Below are 17,764 nucleotides of genomic sequence, written 5' to 3'. Positions count from 1 at the left end.
CAGGAGAACCCATATATAAATTAAAGAAAAACTCCCTCCCAAAGAGATCATGACCTTTGGCTCTAATTCTGTTTACACACGTACATAAAAGTGAAGAAACAGGAAGAAAAGAAGATCAGGTGCAATTATTAACAAACAAAAACATTGTAATCTCTTAAAAAATAAAAGAAATTTAATATAAATATGTCAGTTAACATAATATTAAAACAATAACTAAGAAAAACCAAAAGACCAGAAAGCCTTTGTAACATTCTTAGATTAATTTCATAATGCATATGTAGACCCGCAGTGCGTTTGCTTTGCACTGTTCCAATTCCTTAACAGGTCAGCTGGGAATTCCACCTTTGCAAGGAGGAGTGTTGAATGTTAGGAAATCCAGGACGTTTAGAACCAGCATTTAGTTAAATGAAACCTTTAAATGTAAAACATTGGCTCAATCACTGGGGAAAGAAAAAAAACAAACAACCAAACAAAAACCCCATCAGCTGCACTTACTTTGCACAAGCCTCTAAGCGCCCAAGTGGCTCACCATCTTCTCTTCTGTAACCTTTGCATATAAAGTAGAGTCAAACAAGTAATTTTATAACTCTTCAGAAGCAGCAATCCAAATTTCTCATAAAGCATTTTCATAATTGAAAGATAATTCTTTAAATTGTTTTGGTGGCTATTTTTATGGGAACTCATTGTATAGCCACAAACAAGTAACATTATACTTCTTTTATAATGCAGGTGAAATTACAGCTTTAATGCTTAATGTACTTTATTGTGTACTTATGTTATTAAAACTACTTTGTGGCAAAAGCTTAGAATGTGGTTATATACCCTGTTGTAACTGGACTAGAACACTCAGTACCTTGCAGAACTCACTGTAACACCCCCCCCCCAACCCCCCATCATATTTCTTTCCTCTGCTCAAAGTTCGTATTCCTCACTCCCTCAACTGCAAAAACTCTTCCATAAATGAGTAAAAATACACCTAACAGAAATACATTAAAAATTAATTCTATTCACAAAAAGGCAATAGTTTTAGGAAGGGCTAAAAAGGCTTCTAGCAATTTATTTTCCAGTTTTGCATTTAGAAAGTGGCAGAATTTATTACATTTTCATTCTTAACAAGAAACACTTTGTTAAAAAAGTAAGGTTTTTTTCCTTCCTCCCTCCCTTGCACTGACATGAGTAGTAATATTTAAAACCATATTAACCCTTTACCATCATCTCTCTTTGGAACAATCTTCAATTCAAAGTTACATGAGTCTTCAGAAGTACCGATTGTATTATATACTGTCCTCACCTACACGTGTACAAATAAATTAGACAAAACAGAAGCAGTAAACAATCCTCAAAACTGGCATAAAACTGTGAAAACTCATAATATGAAGAATATATTACCAGTAAAAACAAGTCTGTACAGCATGATTAGTTTTGATGGACGCAAAGCAGCGTAAGTGATCAGCACAGAAAGAAATGGGGAATTCTTGAGCAAAACCACACCACTCTTGCTGGTCGTATTTAACAGACTAAAAATACTATCCAGATAACTCCTGATACTTCATGAATATAAATACTAGTACACAAGAATATGTACATTTCAGATGTTATTAAGTTTGATGCTAGAAGAGGCTATGAAAGATTAGAAGAAAATATATCATGGCAACAGCTTAGTAATTAGGCACACAAAAATTATTCCTTTAAATATTGCAAGAAAACAGTTTCTCAGTGACATTGCTTAATAAACTAAGAGTAAACACCAGAATAACAGAGAATTAAGCAATTTCTCAAAATTGGTCACTAAGTTGCGTCTTCCCTGTTTGGCTGTCTAAGCAGAGACAGTAACAATTGATGAGCATTAAAACTAAATTGATCATCTATTTAGATTTATGGAACAGAAAACCTCGGATGAAGAGGAAGAAGCTTCACAACTTCTCTCTCATTAGCCGTAAGTCATACAATGGCTTGTACTTAACCTAAAATATAGCCATAATGACATCCATCACTTCAGTCTAAAGGTAAAGACAACAAATGGAATAGTTTATGAGAAATTTCAGTTTCTTTTTCAATGTTGATATTAACAAACCAGAGATTCCATTTAAAAAAATTGGTTGCATGCTTACATTTACTGTAGCTATGCCAGTGCTGCTTCCAGTGCTTACATATATGTCATCATCCAAAGGTATCTAAAGGATTGATATTAAACAAAAAGTGGTAAGTTAATAATAAAGATAGCGCTATTAGCAACAATTCAGGTCAGACAATCTGCTTGTCTTTTCTACATTTTAAATACATATTAAGGCCTGATGCTACAAACAGATTCTACAAAAAAAACTTCATAGGAACAAGCAGAGATACTAAATTTAAATGAATATTCAAATGCATTAAATTTAGCAGATAAGCAAAGTCCTTAAACATTTGCTATACCAAATTACTACCAGTTTATTAAAAGAAAAAGCTACTTTAGTAGCAATTGCAAAGTTCAAATACTCATTTAACAAGTTGCCAAGAATTTTGCTTTCACTTTTCAAAAGCGATACTATTCACTCACTGTCATAGTTCTTCCCACGAAATTATCTTCTGTCAGTTTAAACAGATGAAGGTCTCCATAGTTTTTGTATGCTACCTTAACATTCATGTCCAAATTAAGCCGTTTGACAAGAAGGGAATATTCAGTCAAGGCCTCAAGGGCATTAATTGTGTCCTGCCAGAAAGCAATTATAAAGAATTAATTCCAGAAATTAAAAAGAAGTGAAAATGTTATTACAAAACAATTTATTTTCTGCCACTTAAACATGATTACAAATAACGGTAGCCATTACTAGCTAAACAGCTTAGCAGTGTCTCAGCAGTATGCTTAACATGGTGGTAACATAGTTAACGCTATACTCATAGACATTTTTGTGCAATCTAAAGAAATGCATGCAAGTACTAAAAAGGAAGCAAGCAAATAGCAATAAACAAACACAGCACTCATCAGTTTCTTCATAGATTTTTAATGATTTTTAAAAAAGGAAGGTTGCGTGAATTGGAATATTCTATATAGTATGGCTAGTTGATAGGGTATCAGAAACCTGGCAACTTTCACTTGACTTTTAGTATTTTCATGCATACTAACACAGTTTTTACAATGAAAAAATGCATACCTTCTTACACCATGTTCCATTTTTGTGGAAAAGAAGAATAAACATCATGTCATGAAATGAAATATTCTGTTTTATAAAAAAATTGGGAAAACAGTTTTCCTCCTATGATTCTTTTCATTCAGCAGATCTGAAGTCAGTGGAATCAGCTTGCAAATTTCTATTTATAACAGACTTCATGAAAAGAAGTCATATTTCCCAGAGACAAAGAATATCATGGCAACAAAGTCATTTGATACTGATCCCATACACAGGCCATCGAACTTGTCAATGTCAATGTCATCTAGTGATATTACCCTCTTAAGACGTCTCAGATTTTGGTACTTGAAGAATGAGAACAAAATATTTAAAAGCTCACCTGAGTTGAATAAAATCCTCCACCATATCTTTGTTCTTCAGACAACCATTTGATGATTGGATTAGCATAGTTTTTGTCCCCTCTTAGCAAAGCTGTAAGCAAGGCGTATGCTGTAGTTTCAACCATTTGTGCGGTAACAGAGCTGGGAGCTTCTTGGTCTAGTGTTTTGAAAGTATCTTTCCAAAAACGATAAATAGGAGGATCACCTACAAAAGTATAAAAGGAAAGTTTCAGATTGAAACATAGCAACAGCTCTCTCCAGACTACACAAGGTAAAGTATTGCCTTCTCAGGTCAAGGAGAAAAGGAGGAACTCACTCTGCATTTAACAGGAGATGAAGATACACTTCTCTTACACTATTAAGTTCGACGTTTATACTAGAAACTGATGATAAACAGACCCGATGCAAAGCATCTGATGCATATCTGAATATTGCTGGTCCTGAACAGTGATAGAGTGGCCAAACTATTTGTTGCAGATTTTAAATTTATTTTTTTAAAAGCCACTTTCAACAGACAGGACAAAGCTTTTCTATTCCAGTAGAAATTGTTACTTGGCAGAGAACAGTCCGAGTCCCTTGCCTGTGAAAATACACACTAAAAAGGCACAGCATTCACAAGAGACTACAAAGTCCCTCATCAACCAGTGAGAAATTAAGAAGAAAACCCAACACAACAAAAGTGAAGGCAGGGGCAGATGCTGTGAAAAATTCCACTCTGAGCCAAGGCAGAGAGTGGACACATCATACGGATGAGGAGGCAGACAAATGTAATCCACTATGGACACCTGCATAAAAGGAAAGCCTATAGATACAACAAACATGGTACAATGGGGAATGACAGATGCCTAGCTGACTTGCATACTGCTAATGAAATTGCACTGTTGAAAAGCTGAAAGTAGGATTCAATCTAGCAAAAATACTAGGCCACACAAGACTAAAAATTCACTTATGCCAAAGCAAGCATCATTGAAATTCACTCTCCAAGTACTGCCATCACATTAGAGAATTATAAAATGCTAAAAGAACAGCCTACCTGAGAGCCAACTACAGTACAGACTCTGAGAAAATTTAATAATACCTATGACAGATGCTTCCTTCTTCAGTGCAGAGAATGCCAATTGTGAAGAGTGATGGTTCAAATCCACAAGAGCTAAAGCATACGAAGTTATTGCCATAGTAAAGGGGCTTTGAGCAGACCGCACATTTTTCATCAAATAATCTCCTGCTTTATTTTTAGCATCATGGATTTTCTGAAAGGATGAACAGGCTACAGCTTACATCTATTAGACTTCTTTTTAAAGAAACACATCTATCAAGACAGTATAGGTATATACACTATCTTCTACAATATATCTTAAAATAAAGTGGGCCAGAATTTCATTATTGTTCTTTTACTGATTTTGAAAGACAAAGACTAGCAAAGCAAATACATCATAATCTTTGAAATTGAAAAAAGCCTCTTGATTTCTTTGAACAAACGTTAAAAAGAATGGAAGAAATTAGAATCCCAGAACATGACTGCTGGCAGAAATAAAAATATTATTTACCTGAGTAGGACATATTTTAATTGACTTTTCAATTCCAATAACAGAAAATGCTGTGAGATACAAAGATTTTTCTTTAGCTTCTTTAGGTAATGTACCCTACAAAATAAAATACGTGAATATAAATAAATAGAAACAACAGTTAATTTAAAGAAATAGAACTTTTTACAGTTAGGTGACGAAACAAATAGAAATTCCTGTAAGAAATATCAGTTTGGTTTAACCTGAAAACATGTTGACTCTTTTGAATGTAATAGCTTATTTGTAAAAAAGAGACAAAATGATATAAAGTTATTGGCAAGCCAGGACTGTTGCACTGTAAAATCAACCTGCATACTTTTTTTTCTAAATATTAAGAAGTGGCAAGCAGGTACTTTTAGTGGGAAAACAGAAAGGTTTGCAAGATTGTGCTGTTCTTTAAATTAATTTAGAAAAATGCAAATTTAGCAAAAGTGTCTTGAATAGGCATTCTGGTGAAATGCAGCCTAAAATATCTTGCATTCCTGAAACACATTACCTCCTGGTGACTTCAGCTTTTACTGTATATGTGCAGAAAACGTTTGGTTTTCATACCTGTAGTTTCACTGGTTGGTAATCTGAAAATTCACTGAATGACCCATCTGGCATTTGACAGTTATCAATCAACCAGAGAAGTGAATTACAAACAGAAATTTGATCAAGATTTATATATTGATTAACTTGTCCGAGAATCCTTAAAGCAAAAGCTGTCAACCTGCCAAGGAAATCAAACAGATCATATTTGTTTTGATTAGCTGATACTACCACATTGCTAGAGGCTAGACACAAATTTGCACTATTTATGACTTAGGTATGCTACACACTCCCACAGTTCAGAGAAATATTGCAGATGAATTTTTAATTTAACTTAACAAATGGGCAACGATTACTCAATTTTAAACTAGGATCAAATTCCATGTTTCAGGATAGGAACTCATTACATCACAAACAGATTACTTTTTCTTATGCACAGAACTTCAGGAAGATGCTTTTGACGTACCTTATTCCTTCCTTCTATAAGCCCACTGCATTTGCCATTGTGAAAGGCAAGACAGTGACTATGTATTTTGCCCAGTTTGCAATGGCAGATTCTGGTTTCCATAAACAGTACTCCCCTCCTGTTTGATAGCCTTTACGTATCATATTTGCATGAACAAAAGGTATGACTGTTTTGCCCTTGCTCACGTCCCTGTACGTGTCTTTCCTTCTTCAAAGCTGGGGTGCAACCTCTGCCTGAGCTTATGATTCTGCAGGGAACCAAGGTCTACGCAGTCCTTTTGTAAAATTCCAGGCCCAAAGAGGAGGTTTCAGAACTGAGCAAAATCCTACAAATTATCTCAGGTATGTCTACTCCTAACCATTGGCCCCAATTGGTTGTAATGGTGTGAACTATGGACACAAATAAAAGATTTAGCAAGTGAAAACAAGAAATCAAAAGATATTATTCAAAGTTGTAAGCACCATTTAAATCTACCATCAAGCCCACCTCTCATGCTTACTAGAAAGTATCACCCTTTAAATAATAGTTATCATATGAATGCAAAGGAGTGAAACACGCCTTTTCCACCCACTCTAATCAAAAGACCTTTTTAACTCACCATGTGCTAGCTTGCCCATTCTTCCACATGCTATATGAGAAGTCAGAATTTCTGAATGACAAGATGCTTACAATTCCTAAGGAACGTATTGGGCAGAAAATAAGTTATGAAAAGAGATTGATATTAAAATTGTATTCGCTCACTCAGATATATTATCTTTCTCATTCAGCAAAGTTTATGCACCTCTACAACTCTGAAGCAAGACAAGAAGCTATATTTTTCTACCTTCTTTCATCTTCCTCCTCATTTGAGTTCTTGACGTTAAGGTTTCAGGACCTGCTAAATGCCAGTTACTTGACTGTTCCAAGTAGTGAAACACATAAAATACTGGGGCAATACTCATAAACTCTGCCTCTGCATTGCCCTTTGGCAGATTAGTAAGAATACTAAGACCACTAGGACTGAGGATCGTGGCAATCGCTTCACCCATAAGATGTCCTGTGGAAAGAAAAAAAAAAAAAAAAGGCTTATAAGCAATCAGTCTATATGAAGTATTTAAAATTCTACACAAAAAGGTGATCTGCAAAGCCTTTTCTGCAAAGCCTCGCAGAACCAAGGAATAAATTCAGAGATATTTAAACAAAGGAATAAAAAATAGGAGGAAAAAAAACATATATACAGAAAGTACACATGCAGTAGACTAAAAGTTTCAATTCAATTTACCTTTTACACTGACACTTCTATCGATTTTTGTTTTAGGGACCAGATTTAGTGGGATTTTGTATCGAAATTCTTGTCGTCTCTTGATGGAACCTATAATTGAAAATGTATACATATCATACTGCACAATGTAAATCAATAGATGATTCAGATGTCATAGCCAGATTTAAAGGTCACAACTATCTGAGAAGTCAGCAACAAAAATACCTATGATAACATGAAAACTAGAAATACGCCCAAATGCACATGCAAACAATATCAACGTTTGAAAAAGAACAGATGCAAACACTTTAACCTTTCTTTTGCCTTTTTTGTTAAGAAAAAAATCTGATCTGGACCTAAACTTTGTGGTTTCAGATTCATCTCTGGTTGAATGAGAACATAATCTATTTTCACTAAGAAAGCACCTGCTAACTGGTTTTCAAGCACACTGAGAAAAGCTTAGTATCATATTATAGTAAAAGATATGTATAAATGTTCCTTTAAGAAATTAATCCAAGGTTTTTTTTAAATACTAGGTATTTTAAGATGGATTGGTTAGTCAGTGAAAGGACAGGAAATTCTTGCAATGAACATATGAAGAATATTTCAGGAAGGAGAAATGGCAATTTTTTCACATTACAAAAAACTTGATCATCATGAATCATGAAAATGAAAAAATAAACAAAGTAAAGACATATATGATCAATTCTCTTACCATAAACACCCTGTGGATCCAAAGTGAAACCTGCATGAAGTTCTCTCTTAATGCCTTCTGGCTGAAATCATTAAGAGGACAGAGGTAGAAACTGAAAACACTTTTCCTTAAATCAAATATATTAGCTGAAACAACAGTTTAAAACCATAGTATATTTGCTTTCTACATCCTTCTCTGTAGTTGAGTTTTACTTAACCATTCTACATCTATTCTAAATATATTTAAGCTAGTGTTCTATCTCCCAAAATTCTTGAGAAAATTTAACAAAAGATTTAAATAAAAGCTTAGGAAAGTATAAAATTACAAAAAAGTGTCTTTCAGTGAAGCATGCTTAAGCAGTTGAAAGTCCAAACCAAATAACTTAGAACACAGTATTCTCCTTGCTTAATAAGTTATAATTATCTATTTATGTATATAATCTTTCTGACAATTCTTATAATCAAGGTTTAAAAATGTGCATACTCAAATACTCAGTCATGCATTTTTCCACTGCATACACCCCAGTGAATTCAATGATATCATGTGATATTTTGGATTTGGATAATATTAAAATAAAGCAATATTTATATATTGATTTAATATATTTTTATTTCCTGTGACTGAATCAATATGAAATTTGAAAACACTACAAACATTTTGATTTCTTTTCTTACCATTACACGTAAAGTTTTAACTACAGTTTCACTGTTCCTGGCTGTCAGCAATGTAAAGTTGATAGTGTGAAGACCTAATTCCAAAGGAAGTATTCTGAATGTAACTGCTGACGAAGAACTGCCATCTAGATTCTTAAGATTACAATTGTGTATCCTCGATCCAGTAGTTGCAGAATCTCCAAAAGAACAGATTCCATCTCCAGCTGCTATTTTAACACAGAACTGAAATGTTGAAAGATTTGAAATGTTTCACTTCCATGACAGGTACAACACCCGAGAAATAGGAAAGCCACTGAAATACTACAATAAGCATTCTATTACTGTAATACTACTTTTCTGTTTACAATGAGCAAGTGTTACTAACTTTGGAATGGCTATTACTTGCACTAGAGACACACTAACAAATGTTCATTAGCAACGCCAGGGAACCACTATACTAGGCTTCATACACATACCTTTGCATACTATACTCAAAGTTTTTCAATAATAATTTTGCACTTCTGTTTGAATGTATTGCCTTAAAAATAGCCCTTTTATATTAAATCCCTAGACAATGTAATCTTTGAGCTCTGGAGCAGGTAATTCAAAAAGTCCCATCACTTTTTGACACTGTCCAATTGTAAAAAACTGTATTTTAACTTTCATGAGGCAAAGTTGCTAGGCAAGAGCATGACAACATTGTAATCAGTGGAATGGCTGGAAATGAAACAATTAATGATCGGATTTAATTGTTACATAGTTATGTAGAGCATACATAACACTAGCTGAAGGACTGGAGAAATCTGATCCAAGGATCTGTTTATACTGGGTATATAAACTGGGGAAATGCTTTTTTAGTTTATTATGTTAATCTTTCCGTAGAACTCACTAAGACCACAAATTACCTTAATTGCAGAAGTTCCATGGTTATAAACTGATCCTTTTAACTCAATTTGTTCTCCTCGCACCACAGAATAAGGAACATAAACACTCAGGAAGATATCTTTTACAACTTGCATTTCCAACGGTGGGGCAACACATATACCTAAGAAAATTAAAAACATAAAAGCAGACTATCTTATCCACCCTTCTGATAAACAAGTTTGAAAAAGTCTTCATATACTTTCCACCTTTACTCATGACTTATCATTTTTCAATATGTACTTTGAAATTGTCCAAGCTTGTTTAAAAGTGACCAGGCTCTTGCTTCCTGTTCCAAGTTGCTCTCTGCCACTCTTCACACATACTTGCTGCCACATCAGTCCTTTGGGCTTCTTCTTCTTCTTCCCAAAGTGAGAAACAAATTTTCTGTTTGGAGTACTATATCTACCAGAAAATTTGTTTCTTCCTCTCAAGTCCCTGAGCTATTGATAGCAGGACACTGTAATGTTGTGCCAGAGAAGTCACTCACTATTTGTTCTTATATTCTTCTTAGTCATGTATTATGGGCCACTATCAAACACAAGATGGGCTTTCTTTTCCCAGCCACTTACATTCATAACAAGAAATGAAGTCATTTCCTTTCCCTAAAATATATATTTTGATGCTTTCTTTTCCTGTTTATCAACCAGAAAATGAACATTTTAGAACATACATGTCAACTGCAATGAGAGGTTCTGCAAAATCCAAACGGAAAAGCTTCCTAATTCTTTAGCTACAATCTAATTAGGTTGCAGTACCTACCTTTGTCAGAAATGCCAACACCTTGTACTTCCCAGGTAGTCAGCGAATCAGGCAAGGTGATAGACAGAGTCTTCGACCTGTGTTTAGAAGTGTTAGTACATTTATACATTATCAATAGCCATCTGTTAACACCAACCGCTAATCAACACAAAGATAGCACATGCCCAGAGCAACTCTTGTATCTAAGAGGGACTTAGGTAAGACAAAGTATGAGAGCATATTTAGAAAACAGGACTTCTGGATTTTTGTTTGAATAAACTTGGTTTTAGCTGACTTTACAGAAGCTGGTGTTTAGCAAGGTTGAAAGTGAAAGGAAAAGTGACTCAACAATCTGTGCACCAGACAGCATATCCTGCATGGAGGAAAACAGGACAGGAATAGTTTGTTTGTGTAAGACTGCACTTTAGCACACATCTTCGGTGCAACTAAGGCTACCCAGCTTACCTCAATTTTAGCATTTACTTTCTAGAAAATTAAGACGAAATCAAATGTCAGTAACTGGTTTGAGAAAAGTAGTACCTTGAAGAAACTTGGTGAACTTCCCATAACCAGCTTTCAGGGAAGTAGCTACGAACTTCTGCCTCATCCAGTTCCAAGATAGCCTCAAAATCTGAAGAACATAAGTAAAGCAAGTAAAAAAAAAAAAAACCAAACCACCTGCTGATGGCCTTCCACCAAAGGCTTCAAAATCATTATCTTTTTCTTTTGTGATACCGTATTCTGCTTACTTGCCTCAGGTTAGTCCTGATACAAGAAAAAAGTTATCTCAATAGTCTCAATCAAAAGTCTGTGTTAGTCCCACCTCATCTATTTACACATGTGAATACCTGTCCACTATCCAGACAGATTACCTTGTTAACAAGCAATTATAGGGAGAGAATGGGAGACAAGAAATTTCACACTCCCACTGATCTCTCCTGAGATGTTACTCATTGGCTGTTTTTGGGCCTGGGCAAAGGATTCAAATTTAGTATTCAAGTTTAGCGCTGCCCTCACAGGCAATGATGCTCTCTTATTGCAGCTCTGCTTCTTCTAAGTATGGGTGAATAGAATATAGCTCTTAACAGAATAAAGAACTGCTCCCGTATCCCTCTTTAGGGGTATACAACCAAGGTCTTTGGAGACTGGTGAAATTCTCTCTGGAATAACCCTGACAGATAATAGGGAGGGGTTAATAGATTAACAAAGCTATCACCTCTATATTTACCCATATTCTGCTGGAAGTGTTTCACCACGTGTCCACAGGAGAGTTAAAGCTCTTGTACTTACGCATTCTCGCCAATATTAGAAGCTTATTAGGCTCCTCCTCCCGCAGTTTGTTTGCAAATTCACAGCAATCTCTGAATGCAGAAATGCACTTTGCATTATGCCGAATTCGCTGAGCTCTATCACTGCAAGTCTCAGTGACTGGATATGCTTTTACTCCAGCCATGCAGCATTTTCGAATTTCTGGATGTACATATTTGGATGCTGAAATAATAATAAAATAATTCCCTTCCTTGAGATGAAGTTTTTCTTTCCCGATGCATCTTAACTCATTATACTGAACGTATTTTTAAAACTTGCAGAATTTCAGTGAAGGTACAGATTTGAGGATGAACATAAACTTGTAATTTTTCAAAAGCCAGTGACACACACTTAATCACTACTATTCTGAATTAAAAATATAAATTAGATAAGAGGAGTTCTATTACATTTTAAGATTTAACAGTCAAAGGTTCTCTGACAGGCTTGGTCCCTGGCAGGTGGTCACTGGGAAAGACTGACATATGGTAGTACTGTGAGTTTTCAGGCTATCTTCTCTTCAGAAAAAGAAAAGATCTTAAACATATGCTGTATTTTCAATATGTACTTAAACCTTGCCGACTTCAAATTCGGCATATGGCTAACAGGCTTTATAAATGGGGTCCTCTCTAAAGACATCTTCCATATTTGTCAGTCTCTCTCCACTACATTAAGTTAATAACAATAATTCAAAGTAGGAAGCAAACAATCAGATTCTTGATTTCTAATGGATGTGATTTTTTTTTCATAATTATATGCTTTAAAAGATTTGTTTAATACCTTCTTTGAATACCTTCTCCTCGAATTCAGACCGTTTGGTTCTTAGAACTTCACTGCAAGTTTTATCTGTTCAAAAAACAAATAAGTAAGTACAAAAGACATTACCTTTTCTGTAACAGCATAGCCCACTTAAAAATAACTCTGTAAAATAAAATTCAAAATTTGGGAGACTTTTTCTGTTTAGTATTTTAATGACATAAGAGTATTTTAATTTCAATTACAATAACTGATCCAGAAGTCATAATGTTTTCCTCCCTCAAAAATCATTAGTATATGCATTCCCTATTAATTTAATGAAGTTCCAACTTAGTAACTGAGAGCCGCAATAGAATATTTCAGAAAAGAAAATCCACAATTTCATGCTTAAAACAAAGGAATATACCTGCTTCATTTGAATCATCAGCATTTGCATTAGTTAAAAATGTAAGCCCAGCCATTCGGAATACATCAACGTTGTTCCGTCCTCCTCCAGCACCACACCCAAGGTCATTCTTTTCCAAATGTAGCATTATCTGAGGAAAAATCATATCAGCAGCTAAATAAAATGTGGAAAATATCATACGATGAATGAGAGAGTTAGACATGCAGAAAGGCCACTTTAGTCTGGAAGATGTCCTCACAACACACTGAAGAATACCATTTAGCGATATTTGAGCTAATTCAAGCACCAGCACCAACACAGCCACTTTCCTGTAGCCTGCATCAGTTAGAGAGTCATGCAGATGAATCAAGGTTGAATGCTTCACTAATGTGTTTATAACAATTCTGATACTCAGAGACTAGCTTGTTTAAAACCATTCAATAGTGCTATAAAACAGATTCAAATGATTCAGTGTTGGTGCAAAAGTATTCTCCTATTCTCCTATGTACTTTGTATTTGACTGTTCTGAAGTATTAAAAAACCACCATGTTTTATCACAGGAATGGAATTATTTCAGTGACAGATGATATGTAGGTTTTACTTCCATACACACGTATCTAAAATTCTACAGGGACTGAAAAACTCTATAACCCACTGAACATAATAGCTTTTGTCATATCATTCTACCAGTATGCCTTAAAAACCTGAAAAGATTATAGGAAGAACTAAGCAGAAGAATGTAGTTTCCATGCCTCTGATCATGGAACTCTCTAACACTGCAATCTATTTTTGGCCAAGTCTGAAGGGTTCTGATGAGACAGTTCAGATCTGCCTTTAAAACCACAATTCACTTTTACTGGAAATCAAAATATTGTAAAGTAATTCTTTTTATAATTTTGAACTGTCAGATTTAAACCAGCAATTTTTATTCTGGATTGAATTGCTCTTCTGCGTATTTTCCGGCTTACTGAATGCATGACACATAATACCTATCTGAATATGAACATGAAACAAATAGCAACTTGTTTTTCTTTTGTGGCTACTACTTAACTTTTTCCATTGCTCTCTTTCCTCTTCCTGTGACAGCATATATTGCCTTGTCAATAGATGACAAAGCAACAAAGGAACTGAACTGTGTTTTCACATTAAGCGATACAACTTCTGCTGGATTCAGTATCTTTTTGCTTGATTGCAGCTTAATCTATAAATGGAAAACAAATATTGGTAATTTTAAAAGCACATTGTTCCAAAATAAATGCATCTGAAGGCAGACACTTTAATTAAAGTTGAGGAAGTGTTAAAGAACTTGTGTAAGTCCAAGTTAAAACCTGACCATAAAATGAATGCACACCCACAAATTTTAGTGCCTATTTTACTACTCACATCAAGACTATTCCCACACTTCTGTTCCACATTCAGCCAAACTGAATCAGCTACTAGCTCAGCAGTTTCTTCTCCGATGACTATGTAGTAAACAACAAGACGTGCTGAAGGAACCATTTCTTGGGTTATCTGAAAACTTAGATGCTCATATTCCAAATCCTTAATTCTCTTCTGAGTTCCAAAGCTTACTATCTTCCCTTTTGACATGATCTATAATAGAAAAATTATGGAGAATAAAAAAGTCAAATTTTATATTTAAAATGTTTCTTACATGTAATAAATACTTGCATTTAGATATAATCCAACACACACACAAATGCATCTGGGACCAGTGGGTCTAGTTCAAGGGAAGGCAGCTGTCTCCCTCATCCCCTAAAAATAAGTGCTGGCTCTGCGCATCTTTCTCTTCCTCTCTATTTCAAGTCCTGAAATAGCTTTTGAGACTAGCACTACTTGTTCTTAATCTATGTCAGATGAGAATTCAAAACAATGGAGACTTAATATATAATTTAAACATAAGACTGTTAACAATTTTTTACTATAAGACTGACAGATTGTATATGGAAAGAGCAGCTGTCTGAGCCACATGTATTCTATGCTGAGGATAGTTCTTGATTGTTGAGGTTTTTCATCTATGACCATACATTAAATCACAATTCAATATTTTATCTGGAAACATCTGTTACTTACCAAATAGCTGTAGTGATGTATTTTATGAATATACCGACTATGTGGATATACATTAATATTTATGAAATCCCCTACTTCTAGTATTTTGTGGTTTGAAGCCCAGTCAATATATAGATAACTCTGACTTAATGATGAATAAGCTTTTGCTTCATAGGTTTTACTTGCTTGGTTTTCCTCTGAAAGACGTGGATCTGCAGTTTTTACCTGAAAAGATAATAAAATGTCTGAAAAATTTTTTAGTTAGGACGGAAACAAAAACAGTGTGTCCTGACTTCTGAATAGTTTAAGTACAGAATTATACTTAAGAAAACAAATAATTACAATAATAAAAGCATTCTGCAATATTATTCAGAGGTATTAATAAATTAAAAGCCAACTCAAGACTTTAATGTTTTCTTTAATAAAAAGATCTATAAATATCAAGTCAAATATAAAATGGTAGTGTAGAAGCATGTACATAAATAAACAGAGCAGAAAAGGTTAATGATATGTCTCCCTACATAGTGAGGGAAGCACTTTCAGAGATTCGTTTTCACGCAATTAATTTAGATTTCTTGTGTAATAATTATTATGAAATAAATATGTGACAAATTAGGATATTTTGTTTCAGAACAATTTAATACAGAATTTAATAGAGAAGTAATGTTTCATTATGGCACTTGCATTTCATAACTATTATTCATAATAGTCTCTAAGTTTATGAACTCCTAACTTTTGAGTGTAAAATCTTCCCGTTAGTGTTATACATTTGCAAAAGTACAGAATTAAACCCTCAAAGAAATAAATTAATGGAATGATTTAACTCACTTGAAACTCCAACAGTTTGCTATCAGATGGGATATTAACCACAAACAAAGCAGTTCCATCATTCATGCTTGTTTTTCTTCTCCCATCTTCTGAACCCTCTGATATCAACTCAGTCTCATCCATTTGCTCACTAAATGATTTTGCAGTGACAGTTATAGGGATATTTCCAACAAAGTGATCTACTGTATCTTTCACCTGCACCTGTTCATCAGAATAAATGACATTTCTTGTATGAATGGTGACATTTTTCAAGGAGAAAACTTTCAAGCTGCTAAGCTGCTTCTACAATAGCAAGTTAAAAAAATGTAAAAGGTCAATGGAAATTAAAAGCGTGTTAAGACCTACAGTAACATATACAGAAAAGAATAAGGCTTCTGCATTATAGGTTTTATGTTGTAATGTGCAATAATACTGCTTATGTTAACTAACCTTAATGAAGAATGGAAGTCCAGGCTTCACAAAGAGAGGAGTAGCAATCAAACTCAGTTTGTAAGGAGATACAGCAAATCTGACTCCAGCAAATTCTGCTTCACCACTGAGGCCACCTAACAAAATATTATGTCCCTTTTAATAATCACATGCTAGAACCTGCATTTTCTCCACTTGCCTTCAAAGGGCAGCACAACCTGTCTGTTACAGTGAAGTCCTTGCATCTAAAGAGTCAATTCCTAGCACTGCTGTGAAAACAAACAGCCAAAAAAAAAAAAAGTTTAATCCCTAAACATTTTTACAGTGACGGATGGACTGTTCTTCCTTATAAGTTTTTGGAAGAAGGATTTCTGAATACTAAAGAAAGTCTAATAGTAGGAAAGTTATCCATATAGTTTTGTTTTCTAGTTCTGTTTACATTTGCAAATATGTTTTTAAAAAAAAAAATCGATTAAAAAGCAACTTACCCGTAGACTCCAACACTGATGCCGCAATATATAAATATGACCCATCCAATTCTTCTAGACTTTGAAACCCTATAAAACTCACTGCTTTCTTACTGTTAAAATTGATCTCAGCAACTCCATTTTCAATCTGGAAATGAAATATAAATCATTACTTTATATAATTTAGAACTAATATATAGATACACTATATACAAATTCTAACTTTGACATATTTCTGTTCATTGTCCATTTTCAGAGGAAATCAAAGGTGGAGATGTTTTAATGAAGAAGAATTCTTTATTCCCTAAAATTATTTATAATTAATCAAACAATGGCTTATATTGCAAAGTCTGCTTGCAGGCCCAACAAGAGGTAGGAATAACACAGAGATATCTCCACTAAATGAGGAAAGATAATGCCTTTTATCATTCTTCAATGACTAAATCAAAAAGGACAGACTAAATGAGGGAGGGATAACTGGTGGAGAACAGACTCCCCATAATACATCAATGTAATTTTGATCTGTTTGTCTCCTATCATGGTTTGGTATTACTACATCAATCCAATACTTGATTTCTTTCGTTTATTCTGTAATAGATAGCATAAAAGTTATTTCATAGAAATTTCAGCCACACAGTTTGCTAAAGTGAGTAATTGAACCAGATTGAAATTACATTCTGTCTCAGATGCTGCCTCTGAGTTTCATTTTAAAGTGCATTTCTATGACCCCGATGATAGGATTACATAGGAAAAGTTGACACTGAATAGCTGTTGATGCAAACTGGGAGTTGGAATCCATTCTCATCAAATTTAATGGGAAAACTTCAGTGGAATTGGATCAGTCCTGAACTAAGCATATGAAATCTATACAAACTAGGCTGGCTTGCTTCTTCTTACCCTAGTTACATGCATTGCATGAGGCATCATTCTTTTTCCAGTTTCTTCAATTATTCCAAAACGAAGAAAAACATCAGCACTTGCAAGCCTTTTATTATAAAAATAGCTGAGAACAAAACAATATAAATGCTTTTAAGATTACTTTAATGGCTGCAACAAAGCATTTGTTTTTGAAGAAGAGTAATTTGCTAGGCAAGAGAATGAAAACAAATGTCTGTGTAGCTTCAATGCTTCTGTTGAAAAATAATGACTTTGTAAGAATTTTAAGAAGAGTCGCTTAGTTCTCTTACAGAGCAGAAAGGATTGTGATGATAGGGCTTCTTGAGGAAGTAAGAGAGGAAACTTCTGGACATGGGAGAATCATT

At 34.3% G+C, this 17,764-nt stretch overlaps 1 protein-coding gene across 2 annotated transcripts in view; it reads right to left on the bottom strand.

Annotated features, from left to right (window-relative positions):
* Positions 1–17,764, bottom strand: part of C5 (complement C5) — a 28,693-nt gene that overhangs the window by 4,339 nt on the left and 6,590 nt on the right. Inside the window, exons 8-33 of one of the 2 annotated variants that reach the window (XM_072883028.1) lie at positions 17,400–17,505; positions 16,524–16,650; positions 16,057–16,172; positions 15,628–15,828; positions 14,821–15,024; positions 14,131–14,340; positions 13,799–13,948; positions 12,769–12,898; positions 12,387–12,452; positions 11,592–11,792; positions 10,842–10,932; positions 10,323–10,399; positions 9,545–9,684; positions 8,661–8,882; positions 8,008–8,068; positions 7,314–7,403; positions 6,876–7,088; positions 6,651–6,726; positions 5,608–5,767; positions 5,038–5,133; positions 4,569–4,740; positions 3,490–3,695; positions 2,540–2,692; positions 2,112–2,174; positions 1,203–1,291; positions 496–540 (exon numbers count right to left, since the gene is read on the bottom strand). In XM_072883028.1, the coding sequence (XP_072739129.1) occupies positions 496–540; positions 1,203–1,291; positions 2,112–2,174; positions 2,540–2,692; positions 3,490–3,695; positions 4,569–4,740; positions 5,038–5,133; positions 5,608–5,767; positions 6,651–6,726; positions 6,876–7,088; positions 7,314–7,403; positions 8,008–8,068; positions 8,661–8,882; positions 9,545–9,684; positions 10,323–10,399; positions 10,842–10,932; positions 11,592–11,792; positions 12,387–12,452; positions 12,769–12,898; positions 13,799–13,948; positions 14,131–14,340; positions 14,821–15,024; positions 15,628–15,828; positions 16,057–16,172; positions 16,524–16,650; positions 17,400–17,505 (3,465 nt within the window). Of the gene's footprint in view, positions 1–495; positions 548–1,202; positions 1,292–2,111; positions 2,175–2,539; positions 2,693–3,489; positions 3,696–4,568; positions 4,741–5,037; positions 5,134–5,607; positions 5,768–6,650; positions 6,727–6,875; positions 7,089–7,313; positions 7,404–8,007; positions 8,069–8,660; positions 8,883–9,544; positions 9,685–10,322; positions 10,400–10,841; positions 10,933–11,591; positions 11,793–12,386; positions 12,453–12,768; positions 12,899–13,798; positions 13,949–14,130; positions 14,341–14,820; positions 15,025–15,627; positions 15,829–16,056; positions 16,173–16,523; positions 16,651–17,399; positions 17,506–17,764 lie in introns of both variants that reach the window. The other variant, XM_072883027.1, reaches the window with a different exon arrangement.

Source organism: Ciconia boyciana, chromosome 18 (assembly GCF_034638445.1).
Source record: "Ciconia boyciana chromosome 18, ASM3463844v1, whole genome shotgun sequence".
Taxonomy (NCBI): Eukaryota; Metazoa; Chordata; class Aves; order Ciconiiformes; family Ciconiidae; genus Ciconia; species Ciconia boyciana.
The sequence above is the reverse complement of the archived record's forward strand: the minus strand, read 5'-3'. Positions and strand labels throughout refer to the sequence as shown.